Below are 18230 nucleotides of genomic sequence, written 5' to 3'. Positions count from 1 at the left end.
CATTCTGAGGTCAATTAACTCTCTCATGTGTGAAAAAATACGTTAGCAGATTTTTTTTCATAACTTAGTACTACAAATCAAACTTATTCAAAAAGCTCTACAAAAACATTCAAATAATAATAATAATAATCTAAACTTTATTTCCGTACAAATTGTAGTATTTGTAGTACGGCTGTTATTAATTAAACGTTTTCATTATTAAACATATGAAATAACCAAATACAGTACCGAAAACCATTCAAATACAAAAATATATCATAGCCATCAACAAAAAAAAAACATCATTAAAATTTTCAACAAGCATATCACAAGATTGACAAGAATATCATTGACGAAATGCATGAGATAATCGATAATTTATCGTCGACACCGAGTCCCGGGATTACTATATGTTTAATACGATCCCGGATCCCGGCTTTTCTGTAGGCGATCCCGGGATTATCCCCCCACCCAACTTGAGTTTAGCTAATTCGTCAGTAGTTTAGTGCGACTACTGTTAATAGTAAACATCCGGTCAAAAATGTCCTCCTACAAAGCTCGGTAAGTAAAGTTAAAGATTTTGTCCCAATAACGCAGCATTTAACACCATATTATATCAATAATGATGTGATATTTTTATTTATAAAGTAATACATTCATTAATTATATTTAAACTTACTGTCATTTCAGAGTGGAGGAGTTTAAGTCGGTTCTTGAGGCGGAAGTGATTGATTTCAAAAAACTTAGAAAAATTGTTTTCAATGGTAAGACTTAACAAGCATGTTTTATATTCTATCTGGCTTTTAAAATGTTATACAAATTATCACAGAGAAAAATAGTCTTGATATCAGATACATTATTTTTTTTTATATAATTTGGAACAACTTGGCAATCAGCTTTGCCCACTGTCAGATTTCTCTTCTAGTTCTACTTGTTCTACATCTCCGGGCAATTTACTGTTTAGTGCAGACTTATTTAGTATTAAACGTGTCTCAGTCTGGATTACCTAACCCCCACCCCCCCCCCCCCCCCCCCCCGATTTTAATATTTTCTGTTGTCTTCAAAAGTTCTTGTATCTAGGCCTACTCATGTATACATTTATTACAGTCTACACTCAAATGCTGATTATGACATGGAGGTGATCATTTTCCCACTCTGACTTTTTTAGTGCAAACATGTTTTCTTTACAAGAGGTTTTTAAATAATAGGGAGGGTAAAGGCCTAACATAATACCAGCAGGTCCAGGAAGGTAGTGGTAGAGGGAGATGAATCCGAACCAGTCACAGTTCACTCTGGCTTGCCATAAGGTACAGTCCTCGGCCAGCTCCTCTGTCTTTGTCATATATATGATGTACCAGACTCAGTTAAGTCAACAGTACATTTATTTGCTGATGACTGCCTACTGTACTGAATGATAAAAAACAGCAAAAATCATTAAATTCTTCAGCAAGACCTCTGTCAGCTTGAAACATGGGCAAATAACTGGAGAATGCACTTTATGTGAAGAAATGCTACATAATGATACATTCTAGATTCTACCAGTTGGACAAACACATTCTTTAACATGTACCCAAATCAGCAAGATTACCTAGAAGGCAAAGTCAACCCTAGAATTTCTAAGAAGAAACCTGAAACACTGCCCTGAATCTTGTCGCTAAAAAGCATTTCAGTCTCTGGTACGCCCTACCCTTGAATACAGTTCAATCGTCTGAGATCCATACCTCCAGGACCGAAGGAAATCAAGCCAACAGACTGACAATGTTTTATAAGGTGGTCGGGGCTGGTGCCAGCCCTGCCAGCCCAAACCACAGATAAGCATTTAAAGCAGCATACCTCCAGATTCATGCTAATTTTTATGAAAATTTTGAAAATGTATTTAAAAGTAAAATATTGTGAAGTGAACAAAGAAAGTAATTTACACATTGCAAACGGCACTTACAATACAAGATCCTGATTCATTTTTCTAAAGATTAAATTTCTTGAAATATTTTGGCTCATCTGGAGGCTTGTCACTAATAGTTAGTAACTAAATTGAATTTTACACTGCTCATAACTCACTGTTGGCAGGTTTTTATTGTTTATAAAAAACATTTTAGAGATCTTTACGACTTGTTTTTGAAAAGAGATTGAATACAGTTTTTGTTTTTTTAATAGCATACCTGTTTTTATTATTCATAGGTTGTCCATTTGAAGCTGGATTGAGATCAAAATGCTGGAAGGTAATTATGTCTGATATTATGAGTTTCTGTGATGATTTTTTTAACTATTGCAGAAACTGAAAGTGATTAGATATACTTTTTATAGCTATTGCCACCTGCTCATCCATGCAGTCTGATCAAGCTTGAATTACTGTTGACTGAGCAACTTTAAATTTTCATCTTGATATCCCCATAGTGATAATGAACAGTAAAAAAATCAGAACAAATCTATTTAAGAAATTTAGAAGGCTATGGATTAATTTCAACTTTTGTTCTTTTTGTTAAAAAGTATATTAAATTTATAAATTAATTTTATACAAAAAAATATCATTCCTATTAGCAGAGGCCTCCTTTATACGTATGTATGTATGTGTATGCATAAGTGTTCACTGTGTAAACAAATATAACTTTTGATATTGCAATGAGATTTTAGCATCACTATTATAAAAGATTGTGTAAAACATTTACAGTTGCTGCTGTACTACTTACCAAAGAACAGATCAGACTGGGATACAGAACTTCTGAAACAAAGGTACTTTCTTAGTAACATTCTTACATAGAATTGAGGTCAAATCAGAATATATATGTAGTACTATACCAATACTAAATTTAAACATGGCATTTGATTTTTTTAGTGAAATAAGAAAGCAGATATAAAGATATCAAGTATGCCTAGTTTTGAATTATAGTAAGCAAGCTTCTTTGCTAACTCAATAATTGCTTTATTGTTTGAACTTTCCTGTACATTTACATGTATATTATATTGTTTGAACCAGTGATTCACATCTCATATGTACTACATTTAATACTGATGATGATAGAAAGCTTTGCCCTGTGCTCACTAAGATAACGGCACATAATTATGCCTCGGAAACAAATAAATCTTTACTTCTTTAGAAAGGGTGCACAAGAATTTTATGATGTTCAAATTATGGTTTTAGAGAACGTTAGATGCTTGTAACCTGAACAAACGTATCGATAAATGTGGAATCATTTGTCATAAAAGTAGTTATAATTAAACAAAGTAGTATTTTGACTTCCATACAAAATATAAATTCCCTATAACTGTACATGTACTTATTGCCTAAATGCAAATACCATACCAGACATGGGCATTTTACAGCTGATCTAAATATAGATCCTTATTTTGAGCCAATATTTTTCGTATTTGTTTTGTTTCTCATCCATTTTATCCCAAATTTTGTGTCTTTTCAAATCAGCAATATTTATATTTTGTTTATGTGCCATTTAATTCAAGCAAAACATGATTAAGTTAAGTTTGTATAAAACAATGAAAATAAAATCAGAAACATTTATATCCTGATTGTTATCGTTGCTTAGTGAACTTAGGACCTGGGTTATTGAGGATGATATCTTACTTACATGAATAACATGTAATTATATATATATATATATTATACCAGGGCTACATATGTTCAGTTTATTGATGAGATGATCATCAAACCGGGTACCGAGGCAACAGAGAATGGTGGGGTGTCTGATGTCACATTTGATGATCATGTAAGTTGAGGAATTAATTGTACAACTATATTTGACTTTCTTGTCGTTTTAGAGGAAAAAAATAGATAAAAATTCAAATTATTTATACAAGGGTTGGATAAAATTCTAATTTCTACCGTAGTAACACAGACATTATAGTTAGTTACATTGGATAATTCTCCAAACATGTTAAATTTATAATATTTATGGCTTTTATTTACATTTTATTGCAATACTGTAGAAAACCAAGTTAAGCAATTAATACACTATCAGAGATGTTAGCTCTATGCCAAACATTTCTAATCATTATTAACCTAATGTGATTAACATTTAATTTACTGAAATTATTATACAGTTTTCCGATGTTCTGCATTGGAGCACAAAACTTAAGCTACTGATAGTATAGAAATTATTTAAGCTGTACCAGGTGTGAGACATGATGTTTTTCATTTATCCTACTTTACCATGTTAAGTATCACTAGTCTAGGTTTTTGTTGTTTCTTTTCAGCCGTTGAACCCAAATCCAGAAAGTAAATGGAGGGCTTACTTTAAAGATAATGAAATGTTACTACAGATTGATAAAGATTGCAGGTATTTTATTTTTCTATAGATTTCCAATTAATTCTACAAATTAAATTGTTTGAGTTTTACAAAACATTAACACACAGAATTGCCCAATTAGAGTAGATACTACCAAATTTAATTTAAACAAAAGATCTTTGAAACTATTTTTTGTCATAAAGCAATGAATTAATCCAAGTTAAATTTTAGGTGTGAACTACCCCACCTGTTTTTTGGTTCTACCAGTTTTAAGATATTGAGTAGTATAGTTTCACATTCATACATACATGTACTTGCATCTTTTAACTACCATATAACTACATCATATAGCTTGCCTACCTGGTAGAGTGGATAAAATGTATTTATTTTGATTGCTTTAATTGTTACACAGGTTAAACTGGATTTCATTATTAATTAGTTGGCAATAACCTAACAAGAGTTTGACATATATTCTACAATAGGCCTTGTTTCTGAATGTAAGCTGTCCTCAAGTCATGTTAAATGGTTGAGGACGAATTCCATTACTGAATATATAGTTGTCAATCAGCAATAAAAAACATGCATGTTTCTCTCCTTGAACTCGATTTTCTCAATGCAATATTTATACACATAATACAACATCATCATACATAATCAGAGAGATCAAATAAAGATGTATACTATAAGATATAATAAATTGTTCTTTCTGTTTATTTGTTAAGAAGTCGATAATTTATTGTTATCTGGTTATAAATGGGGTTTTATTTTGTTGTTAAGTGTGTTATATAAATATTAGTTAACACTTGTTTGATGTATTTCAGGCGCCTTTGTCCCGACTTGAACTTCTTCCAGAGAGCAACAGATTACCCGTGCAATAGACTGTGTGGGGAGAATAGTTTCGAAACTTTGAGGAAACGTGTCGAGAATTCTGTGCTTCACTCGGAATCTGTGTCCCAAAATAGGCTAGGAATAACTAATGTATGACTTTAGACAACAACTTTGTTTATTTATACCTTAGACCTGTCAATTTTTGTCGCAGACAAAAGTCTTTTTTGATTTGAATAGGCTTATAAGATAGAAAGGCTTAAGTAAAATTATTGTGCAGAAAATTACTCAAAAGTGAACTCTTGTGAGAAAGTATATGTCCAGCATGCTCTGTCCATGAAGGTAGCAAGCATAACATTTTTCAACCATTCACATGTAAAAGTAAAGGCAAATAACATAACTCTAGTATGTATTTTAATTGAATTATAGCCCTTTCTGAAAAGTCTAGAATTATAGCCCTTTCTGAAAATTTCTAGTTAAATGTAACTAAGCAAGGTAAATATCCACAACAACTGAAGGTATTCATTTGATATTGTAGGCTACTGTCCAAGACCCATAATTCTAACACACATTTTTACTCAGTTATTCCAGATTGTAAAATATTCTTCATTTAGTTAGTATATTAATTGTTATTTGTGTAAACAAACAAAGTGATAACAATCTATGATATCAAATAACTAAAATATCATGGTACAATATTTTATGTTAAAGATGGCAACCAGTAGACGAAAGACGAGTGATGAATATATGCCTTTACCAGACGGTCAGGAAGCTCATTGGGAGGTGTGTGAGAGAATTCTGTTTGTGTATGCCAAACTTAACCCTGGTCTCGGTTATATACAGGTATGTGAACACTTCAAGATTAACCCTGGTCTTGGTTATATACAGGTATGTTAAAACTTCAAGTTTAACCCTGGTCACGGTTATATACAGGTATGTTAAAACTTCAAGCTTAACCCTGGTCTCGGTTATATACAGGTATGTTAAAACTTCAAGCTTAACCCTGGTCACGGTTATATACAGGTATGTTAAAACTTCAAGCTTAACCCTGGTCTCGGTTATATACAGGTATGTTAAAACTTCAAGTTTAACCCTGGTCACGGTTATATACAGGTATGTTAAAACTTCAAGCTTAACCCTGGTCTCGGTTATATACAGGTATGTTAAAACTTCAAGCTTAACCCTGGTCACGGTTATATACAGGTATGTTAGATCTTTCAAGTTGGCCAAATTTAACCCAGGTCTCCTTTATGTACAGGTATGTTAAAACTTCAAAGTTTAACCCTGGTATATGCCAAGTTTTACCCGTGACTTGATTATTGGCTTGGTTGCACAGGTGCAAACCCAGGTTACAAAATGGTGAATATTGGGTGGCGGGCCGATGGGCGGGGAAAATATAATCATAACAGTTTTCTGAGCAAATGCTAATTACAGCCTCTTGATATTTGGTATACAGTATCAACACTTGGTCCCATACTGTAGGATTCGATTTCAGGTCTGTCGTTCATCCACTTCCTGTTTACCGACTTAGTTAAATTTTCAACATTAATGGTGAATGGTAGGAATTTTTCGTAACAGTGTTCTACTACTTATGGTAAATAGAGGATATTTGTTTAGTTCAGTGTAAGATCGAAATATATTTCACCGAGTGAGTACCAAAAGGTATATTTCACGAGTGGCGCAGCCACGAATGAAATATGAACTTTTGGTGTTCACAAGGTGAAATATATTTCGATCTTACACTGAACTAAACAAATTTACTTTTTATTATATGCAAAGAAACATTTTAAAAAAACATTTTAACCCCATACTGAATGAAAAGCACGCCAAATAATAATACAACGTGACGTCATTTACGACGTCACATCATTAAGTTGGTACCCAGTACTGTGCAGGCTGGTAATTCACTGAAACAACATAAGGGGCTTAAATTCAAAACAGTGAAATTATCAAAGTTGTAATTTCACTGTTTCAAACAGTGAAATTACCAGTTTTAAATCACTGATATATTTCAATAAACCACCGAAAAGCATGTAATAAATAGAGGATATTGAATGAGTGTAAGTTCAATACTGAATTTATTGCACGAGTTGAATAAAATTATATTATGCGAGCCTCTGGCGAGCATAATATTATTTAATTCAACGAGTGCAATAAATTCAGTAATGAACTTACACAAATTTGATATTCTTTTTATCACATACCCAAAATGAAGACCGTTTAAAGTGAAATAAGAGTCATTTTTCATTGACGCGCCTATAGTATAACGTTAACATTTAGCGAGTCTTTACACTATGTTTGTATAACGCTAATGACGTCACGTCAAAATATATGCAGGGCCGTGCAATACCATATTTACGGAGTCGCAAAATAGGCACGGGTGTGTGATAAAGTCTTATATCGTGGGATTTGATTTCAGGTCTGTAGCTTATCCTCTTCCTGTTTACCAACTTAGTTAAATTTTCGACATTCATGGTCAATGGTAAACATTTTTTGTAACGTCACAGCCTCTTAATATTTGGTATACAAATGCAACCCTGCCTTTTCTGTCTTGATCCATTTTATATATTATAATATGACATTAAAATACATTAAATTAAGATATTGTATAGGAATATAACATAGCAGCAATACGAGGGGTGATCCAGAAATAACCGGACTAGGCGCATAGCTTAGAAATGGACAAAGAGTTAATCTTGAAAAGATATCTGACATTGATTTCAATTTAATGCATGACTCCTGAAAATTTCAATACATTATGGCAATAAACAACACTAATATACATAGAAACACACTATGTGTTCCGTGTGTGCTGGGGCAGTCATCCAACAAACGTTGACGGCGTTGACGTTACCCAAAGTTATTCTGACAGTCATTTTTCTATGTAATCACCGTTTACATCCACACACTTCTGATCTGGCACTGACTTTAGACATATTCAAATGTTCCGTGATCACTAGCTGTACAGTCCCGTAACTATATCCAGTAACATCACAAACATCTTGTATGGTTACACGCCTGTTGCTGAGAATGACGTCTTTGATTGTTTCAACAAACGTATAAAACCTTCTATTGAATCGTCTTCTAGAGATTGCCTGCCTTCACGGAATTGCCGATGCCATTCAAAAACTTGTGTTTTTGATACTATCTTTCCTGCAGATGACTTTTTTTTCATTTCATAAGTTTTTGTAGGTGAATAATCAATTTTGCACCAAAATTTAATAATTTTGCACTGTTCTGGATACTGATGTGAAGCCATTGTCAAGACACTAGCGGAGATGATGTCCAGTTTGTTGTTTGATAACGGACACATTATGACATTGAAACTTTGATAAAAAGACGTCAATGACGTTATGTCAAACTGATGTTAATTGGCTCCAAAATGCGAAGTTCGAACTATGTAGTCAAAATAAGCTACATGTATAAAATAGCAATTTGTGAATGAAAATTGTTTTTATGATTGAAAAAAAAAGCAATATTGTTTTATATTTTTATTTCAGAATTTTGAATTTGCATGCTTATTATATACAGTATATCTAATGAAAAGATACATTCTTATCTTTAAAATATATGTTATTCATATTATTTGTGTCTATTTTTTTCAGGGCATGAATGAGATTTTAGGGCCAATATATTATACATTTGCATCCGATTCAGATAAAGATTGTAAAGGTAATATATTCATATAGTTGAAATAAATACTGCTTACTATCTTAATAAAAGCCGTTTAACTTTATTTTAACATTTTTTTGTTCAACTAATTTATTTTCAAAGGAAGTGAAATGGTTTCCCCTACATTTTCTTGTTTTACAGACACATCTTGTTTTACCTAGTGCTGGCTTATGGTACAATGTAATTACATGTATATCTCTAGTCAAATTTAATTTTGGGGACACAATTTTTGACTGATTTGTGTTTTCATTCAACATATGCAGAGTTTATTGTTTTTTATATTAACTTGCTCCTTTAATATATTAAGAAAAATGAAATTGATAAAAAAAAATTTTTGAGTATTTTTGTGTTTATTTCTAATTTCAGAATTTGCAGAAGCAGATAGTTTCTTTTGTTTCACCACGTTAATGTCAGAGATTAGAGACAACTTTATTAAAACATTAGATGATTCACAATGTGGGATAGGTATAATGTTTGTTGTAATTTCAATAAGATATTATTATCTTATTGTATAGAAGTAATATAGATTTCCTTTTGTTGTATTTTCTGAAATAAATTTCTCATAGTGTATGTATTCTTGTGAACATTTCTAATTCTTAACACAAAAATCCAAATGTGTTAGGAGGAAAATACTACCCCATGTGGGATTTGATCACATCAAACATTTAAGTTATCATAAATATAATGTTTAAATGAAGATTTATCAGTATTGTAAGTTCCAAAAAGCATTATTTGTAAAGATTTTACTGAAATTACTTTTTCATGGTAATAAAGGGAGGTAATTATACCCCCACCACAAAATGTGGGGGGGGGCTATAATGGATTCGCTTTGTCATATATTAGACAGTATGTTGTGTCCACTCTGTAGGTCCTACAATAATTGAAAGATTTTCTTCAAACTTGGCTAAAATGTTCACCTCAACAAGGGGATATGCAGAACTCATGTTGCCCATGTGTCATTTTAAGGTCAAGGCCACAATTGAAGGTCAAATATCAAACAATCAAATATTTCACAATATTACATGTCCGCTCTGTAAGTCCTACTCTAATTGAAAGATTTTCTTCAAACTTGGCTCAAATGTTCATTTCAACAATGGGATGTGCAGAACCCATGTTGCTCATGTGTCAGCTCAAGGTCAAGGTCACAATTGAAGGTCAAATATCAAACAATCAAATATTACACAGTATGTCGTGTCCGCTCTGTAAGTCCTACACTTATGGAAAGATTTTCTTCAAACTTGGCTCAAATGTTCACCTCAACAAGGTTATGTGCAGAACCCATGTCACTCTTTTGCCGGCTTCAGGTCAAGGTCACACTTGAAGGTCAAAAATTTACTTAGAAAATATTCTTTAATTTTAACATATATCTGAATATTTCTGAATCTAGGAAAGGTATTTGCTTGAAACTTAAAATATAAATGAACTGTCACAATTAAGATATGCTGGTGAAGTTTCATAACTCTGTATTGCATTTTAACAAAGTTATGCCCCTTTTTAATCTTCAAATTTACATACAATCACATATTAGACAATATGTTGTGTCCGCTCTATAAATCCTATACTAATGGAAGAATTTTCTTCAAACTTTTCTCAAATGTTCACCTAAACAAGGTTATGTGCAGAATCTATGTCACCTTTGTGCAGACTAAAGGTCAAGGTCAGACTTGAAGGTCAAAAATTGACTTAGAAAATGTTCTTAGATTAAAACATGTTCTTGAATATTTCGGAAACTAGCATAGGTATTTGCTTGAAACTTAAAAGATATATGAGATGTCACAATTACAATATGCAGATCAAGTTTCATAACTCTGTATTGGATTTTGACAAAGTTATGCCCCTTTTTAAGTCTTTAAATTTACATACAATCAATACTAGACAATATGTTGTGTCCGCTCTATAAATTCTATACTAATGGAAGGATTTTCTTCAAACTTTACTCAAATGTTCACTCCAATTGGGCGATGTGCAGAACCCATCTTACCCTTGTGCCAGCTGAAGGTCAAGGCCACACTTGAAGGTCAAAAATTGACTTATAAAAAGTTTAGTATATTGGGAAAATGAAAGGTTATTTGTAACTGTTTCGAACATGATTTGATAATACATATTTTTACTATTACCTGTACAATTAGTCTTTTTTTCATCAGAGATAATTTCTTTTTATGTATTTGTGTCACTTAATTTATTCCCTTAACCACCTTTCCAAGTTGTCTTCTGTCAAGGACATTGGTAGGGGTATGAATCGCATTCAGCGATAGTTCTAGTTAGAAATTATTTTCTATAAAGTCTAAGTCAAATTTTCCAATAAGAAATAAGTGCATACATTTTAATGATTACATATAATGTGGACAAATATTTGCAGTACAACATATTTTACATTTTCTTCGATGTTCGAAAATCGTTTTAGAAGCATAATTATATACATATATAAATTTCACTTTAAGGTTTAACCTTAAATACACCATACAGGATCTTTAATACATGTTATATAACTATATATTTCAGGTAATTTAATGAATCAGTTAATGACCACATTAAAGGAGACCGACTCAACATTGTGGTATAAACTAAAGGAACAAGACTTGAAACCACAGTTCTATGCTTTCAGATGGCTAACACTTTTACTGTCTCAGGAATTTCCGTTGCCAGGTAACTGAATTATGACTGTATACCAGGTTTCTGAATTATGACTTTATGTGATGTTTTAAGTTGTTCTTTAAAGACACATGCCACCAGAAGTGTTATCATATTTTCAAAGTGAAAGTGAAGAAAAATGAGTAAAGAATTTTTTTTAAAAACTATGAATATATGTACGGCCTTTGTTTTTAATTCATATGTATCAGAACTTTATGTCTGTGTTAAATAGCTGATAAACACCATTCAGACTGATATTCTTTCTAAAAACCAAAAAAGAAAGCTCATAAGGTTAGGGGCATACAGTAGTATTTTGGCTAATGTTACTTCATGTGGAAAACATTTAGCTGAATTTATGAATAATTTTCTCTGACTAGGTTTTGAACATGTAAGAAAGCAATGCTTTTAGATGATTTTGACAGATTTACACCACAACCACTGTGTATTAATGATATCAAAGATAGACTGTGATTGTGTTTCAGCAGTTGGTAATTTATTTGATACATGATTCCTGTAGTAGAAACATGTGTTTTATATATAAAAAAATAGTAGTCTTTGGCAGCTCAAACTTATCTTATTTGGATTTTCTTATTTAGAATAGTTAAATAATGATATTTGGGATACAGTAAAACTGACCTTGGTATAAACTTATTCCCTGTAGCAATAGTAATAGCAGTATTTTTATATATTTACAGATGTGTTACGTATTTGGGACTCACTGTTTGCAGATGACAAGAGGTTTCATTTCCTGATCAAAATAGGATGTGCAATGTTACTGTAAGTCACATACAGTAAAACTGTTACTTAATGTCCAGTATAGAGATATTTTCAAACATTACCTTTTGTTGACTGGTTTTCTAGATATAGGATAATGTATTTTTGCATAGCAGTCTGGCATTTCTGTTAGTTTTACCCATACCGATGCCAGATGAGTCACATGCTATATAAAAACGTCATTTTAGGGCATTTTATGAATGGACGGCATTAATTAAAATTGCATCACTTTGGTGCATTTTAGAAGGGAACTATGGGCTTAGTATGACATCATTTTGCCGTTGTTATTAAAGTTGACAATTTCAAAGGCTATTGTAAGAAAATAATTATGTATGAATTGACATTAATTTCCATGTCCAAATATCTTGAGGTAAACCATTTTTAATATGTAAGAATATGGCAAAATATGCAAGAAAAAATACCTGACATATGTTTGAGGTTCAAATTGAAATAATCGCCCCTTGGGGTACCCTTCCGGGATGGATATTCCGATCCGACACCACAACATATGACAGATATTAAGATGTCCTAGACACAGGTTTGATTGCATATATATGTAGGAAAGATCAATCTGTTTAACTAATGGTCCATTGAACTGTGTTTTTGTGCGTTGCTTGGTCCTTTGAATTGTGTATTAAATTTTGTGGGTTCCTTGGGCTATGTTTAATAACCTTTGATTACTTCTGTGATGTAAAATTTGCTGTATTTTGCACTGTTTGTATAACTATATGATGTATAACATTTACATAATTTACAGGTTGTTAAAACAAGATTTACTCACGGGTGATTTTCCTCATAATATGAAACTTGTACAGGTAATTATAAAAAAACATTTTTGTCTCCTTACTGACAAATTTATAAATTCATCACCTACAGGAAGATTTTTTAAAAGGAATAAAAAAATTGTTTGTGTTCCCATTGTTGTTTAAAAATGCAGGGTTGGGTTTTTCAAAAGGGGTACGGGTTTTTTTAACAGGGAAGGCAGATACACTTGGGATAAATTTTGGGAAAGCATTTGAACAAAAAAAACCCATGCATGTTTTAAAATTACAATCGAAAAAAAAAAATTTAAAATCTATTTCCCCATTCAAACTTGCTAATAAAAAAGAGAATTGATAAAAATATGCTCAACTACATTGAGTGTAATAGTAATTTTCCTGACATCATCATTCATTGACGTCATATTTGATGACACATGGCTTGTGTGTTGATTTTTTTACCGTAACTTTACAAGATGTTTATGATGATTTGTAAATTACGAACTGTTAAGACATCAGAAAAAATGCTATGATGGTCTTACGTCAGTGTAACGAATGTTGTAAGGGATACGAGGCTTTCCAGAAATCCACCCCTGATCTCTCAATGAAAGAGATTTGGGTTCTTGTGCACTGTTAACTAATTGTCTGTGTAAATCTAATTCTGAGAAATAATCGGGAAAATGTTGATTTTATTGATACCAGTATAGAGTCAGACAAGCTCGATATTTTTGGGATGAAAAACTTCAATTTTGGGCCCCCAAAAATTGGGTTTAAATGGATTTTTCCCAAAGGAATAGAAGGGGGAAACATTGCCCAAATTTTGGGTTTTAAAAAAGGGTTTAAGGGTTAAGGGCCCTTTTAATTAAGATAATTGTAAAAAAGTGCAAAATTTTAAATCCCTTCGTGGGGGTTATTTTTTTGCCCAAAGGTTTTTCCCTGGGTTTATTTAATAAATCATTTTCTGGACATATTCACATAGAACCTTATGATTTTTGATTTAAAAGTAAAGGGGAAGGGGAGTGTCACCCTCAATACTTTTATAGATGTACTGGTACTCCACACAATGTTTTTTATTATAGTGTAAAAAACATGAATATACGGGTCAGTTGGTTTAACCCGGGCAAGGGGAAGAAAAAAAAAAAAGAAAATTTGTTTCTTTTTACGGGAATTTCCTATTTACTACCAAAAGATTGTGCGGGGTTTTGGGGTTTAAAAAAGGCAGTAGAAATCAGGTACATTGTGAGAAAAAAAAGAATTCAATATTTTTAAGGTTATATGGTCCAATATAAAGAGTTTTTAGCTGGTATAGTTTTAACACACATAAAAAACCCTTTTATTAAATATAATAATTTATAAATTCGCAACTGCAGTGTATATAAAAGGTATAAATGCAATGAAGGGTAAAAGAATATGAATGATTTCTAATATTTTATTTATATTTGATAAAAAGAAATGCATGTACCTTACTGGTATGCGTACTCTACAAAACAGTATTTAGAATCAGTCATATAACTATTTATAGCAGAGTGGTAGAAGTCACTCATTAATTTTTGGATGCTGTTAAGATTGAATCCCTGACCGGGACTTTTAGATTTTTTGAAGGAGGAACAGTGAGGAAGCTTCAAGCTAGCAAAACAGTTTGGGTTAGTCGTTCTACTCAGATACCTGCTTGTGCCGAAAATATTGCAATTAAGGTACTTGAGGTTTTCCTCGATGAGAAAGAGCTTGGGGAAAGGGTTGGGCCATATTACCTTTACTTTTCCTATGTAAGTTAAAACATAAGCAAACAAACCAAAAACAAAAAGAAGCAATGTTTCAGGAATAGTGTTGAAATCAAAGAAATATAAATTGTTAACTGCTTTTGCACTGAATTTATAATTATATTGCTACATGTAAAATAAATGTATTTCAAATATATTCTAATAAATGTTATTTTTCAGATGATAAAGAAGATAATGTTGGTTAATACTGGATATAATGGTGATACAAATGCTGCCACATTGCCATGTATTGCTCAAAGCATCAGTACTTCAACAAAATGCTTTCACAGGGCAAAATTACGCAAGAACTTTTTTTTATATTTTTCTATAAACTAGACCTTAATATATTATAAACTGAAAATAGAAACCATGTTACAACATGTTTTGAACCTAATCCTCTGTCACTGGTCAATTCAAATTTAATATATCCAATGAGATGCCAGTTTGAGACTGGTTTCATTATTCAAGTTTTATTCTATTGTCTTGTTCTATAAACTGTGATCTCGAGATTACCCAGTCTGCCATCTTGTATATACAGTGTTGATTGTAAACTATAATTGGACAGAACTAATTCTTCTTAAATTTTGATTTTACAAAATATATATTAGTAAATCATTAACTTGTAAAAAGTAATCAAAGCATAATTATGGTGATTTATTGATATAAGACTTTTTTTTTATAAGATATGTAATTGAATAGTTTGAAAATCAAGTTTTTGGGAACTAATTGATATTTATGTTATTAATTAATCAGTGCAATGATTGTTTTGTAATAATGAATTTACAACCCTGCACAACAGATTTGTAAGGGTCAACAGTCTGGTTTTTGTTTGTCCTGGGAATAACTCGTAAACTATTTGAGGTTAAACATCCAACTTCGTAGATTTGGGAAAAATCTCATTTTAGAAGGTTCTGCCTCACAAAGAACATTGTTACTTTCCCTTTCCCACATATAATAAAACCATTTGTTACATGCCTGACATTTCACATTTTGAGGAAAAGTGCATTAGTAATAAGCCAAATATTGTTGTTTTTTAAAAATTTTTAAGGGGCTTTTTTTGGGAATTTTTTTATGTTTAAAAATTTTATGAATAACCTAGGCCGATACTGGGTTGAAAATTTTTTCATTTGGGTTGGGGGGAAAATTTTGGGACGGAAAAAATTTTTTATAAATTAAATTTTTTCAAATTTGGGAAACCCCCAACCCAAAAAGTATTTCTTCTAAAGAAAATTTTTTTTAAGGGTCATGTGACAAAATTATAAAAGAAAATTGAAATTTTTTTACAAATTTGTTTTAACTTGTTAAGATCATGGGTTTTAAAAAAATTTTTGGTAATTCCCAATTTTTTTAAAAATGTCAGTTTTTGAATTAAAAAATGCTAATGCCTTTTTTCTCAGAAATGCCTTTTTAATTTTTTACTTATCAAAAGCACTGTTTTTTTTTCGTTTGGCCTTTTTAAAATGGGAGTGATTTTTTGTTTTTAAATAGAAATTTAAGATACTACTTTGTTTCCATTTTGCCTGATTAAACAGATTTTGTAAAGTTATCATATAATCAAATCATACAGCACCTAGTTGTCTCCCTTCCTCCCTGTTATTACTAAAATTTTTTAAAAAAATTTATTCTTTATTTGAGTTTTTTTCAAAAAATTATTTATCGGAAACAATGCTTACTTTGTTTTTTTTATTTTTTTTTACAATAATTATTTATTTGTATAGATTTTTAAAAGATGTTTCATATTTTGTTCTTTTTATCAAATGTTGATGAAAGGGGGATGAATGTTCATATGCAGACAAGGCCCCAAAAATTTTTAATGTGAATATATTTATTAATGTTTCTTTGAGAAATTTTTTTTAGTTTCTTATAGAAAACAAACAAGACTAAATCCTAAAGTCTGTTGTCTGTGGTTGTGCCCTAATTTTGTTCCTAGAGCCATCCAGGGGCCCCCAGGGCCCGAGTGTTTAAAGGCATGGACTACAAACCCACTTCTTCACACCATGTAGGTTTAACCCTCCCAGCGCCCTTCGGTTTTCCTTCATGTCAAAAAAAGCTAGCTACTGAACTTTTGGTGGCTCTTTTTTTTTTTTTTTTCCTTTTTCCCTTTTTTTTTTTTTTTCCTTTTCTTTTTTTTTCCCCCCCTTTTTTTTTTCCCCTTTTTTTTTTTCTTTTTTTTTTTTTTGTTTTTTTTTTTTTTTTTTTTTTTTTTTTTTTTTTTTTTTTTTTTATTTTGACCTGGGTTTCACGGGCTATAAAAATGATGAATGGCGGGGGGGCTGGGTAAAAAGATTTATTTTTATTTTATGTAATATTTATAGCTTACAAGAGTTGAGGTTCTGCCTGTACCCACATTGTTCTTTAATAAATCATGGGAATGCACCAGAGGTCTATTTCGTACAGTGTCATAAGGCCCTTTTTAACTGTTAATTTGAAAAATGCACCCCTTTTTCTGTCAGTAAAAGTCGAAATTTTTTTTATAAATCATTACCCATTGGTTGCATTTTTAGCATTATTTTTTGATTGACATAAGGGAAATACTCCCATGCAATGAAATTTGTAAATATAGTAAATAAATTGTTAATAAAATTGCAAAATTTTTTCTAGTGTCTTCTCTGACAAATTCCCCAAATCCCCTTATGAGGGAATCTTAACCCCTCTTTGCAATTCATCCCCTTTCCAGATTGGTCCCAAAACATATTTGGAAAATAGCTTTATCTTGCAAAAAAAAAGTCAATTACGTCAGGTGGTTTTTCCATAGCAATAAAATATTGCCCCCAACATAAAAAACTGTAAATATCAATTTTAACTTGTTGACGGGAGGAAAATCAAACTTGACTTTTGTTTTGATATTATATACTTGAATTCCATATATGAACACAATCACTGAAATTTAAGTTATTCTGCAGAAACCAATAATTTCACAGAAAATTTGCTAAAATGGGGGCATAATTCTACCAATAAGAAGATGATTGTAGACAAAATAGAAATTGACATGTGTTTTGATACAACATACTTGCATGCCAAATATAAACACAATTATAATAATTTTAGTAGTTTATTAATATTTTTAAAAAGTATCATGTGAAAAATCAATTGTTAACAGACAGACAAACAATGTAACCATAACAGCAATTAAATTTGTCTGGCAAATACTCTACAGAACGGAAGGGCTTCTGAAGTCTTCCTCCACCAGTAAAGCTGGATCTATACTGTCTCGGTATGATGTAAAATCTAAACAAACAGACTCTATTTGGGGAAGATTCCCAAAATTTTATATAAATGTATAGGCAACTTTAAAACTGATGTTCAGATGGCATTGTGGTTAACAAATATCATTGTACTTCATGTATAAATTTCCCTAATTAAATATTTAAGGTTATTGTGGCCATGTATTTGGTTTTTCCAAATAAATGTTATCAAATATTATTACTACCCTTTTGGTCTCCAAGGTTTTCAGACAAATTAACTCCCTTGACCTCCAAATAATCTCCCCTGATGATGCTTCTCAAAGGGTTTATAATGCCCCGTTAAAAAGGGAAAAGGTAAAAAAAAATAAAGAAAACAAAGTAGGAATCAAAAACTATATTACTGGGCCA

The 18230-nt window shown here is 31.5% G+C and overlaps 1 protein-coding gene across 1 annotated transcript; it reads left to right on the top strand.

Annotated features, from left to right (window-relative positions):
* Positions 1-451: 451 nt before the first annotated feature.
* Positions 452-12991, top strand: LOC132731864 (TBC1 domain family member 13-like; the record flags this gene model as incomplete). The annotated part of the gene is made up of 13 exons (XM_060718162.1): positions 452-540; positions 670-743; positions 2158-2198; positions 2648-2709; positions 3602-3698; positions 4186-4268; positions 5039-5195; positions 5754-5885; positions 8648-8714; positions 9081-9179; positions 11217-11360; positions 12041-12122; positions 12877-12991. Coding segments are annotated over exons 1-13 (1173 nt in total), but the record flags the coding sequence as incomplete, so codon positions are not given.
* Between the last annotated feature and the right edge of the window lie 5239 nt (positions 12992-18230).

Source organism: Ruditapes philippinarum, unplaced genomic scaffold, assembly GCF_026571515.1.
Source record: "Ruditapes philippinarum isolate M1 unplaced genomic scaffold, ASM2657151v2 ctg4999_1_1_1_1, whole genome shotgun sequence".
NCBI lineage: Eukaryota > Metazoa > Mollusca > Bivalvia > Venerida > Veneridae > Ruditapes > Ruditapes philippinarum.
This window is presented reverse-complemented; position numbering and strand designations above follow the sequence as displayed.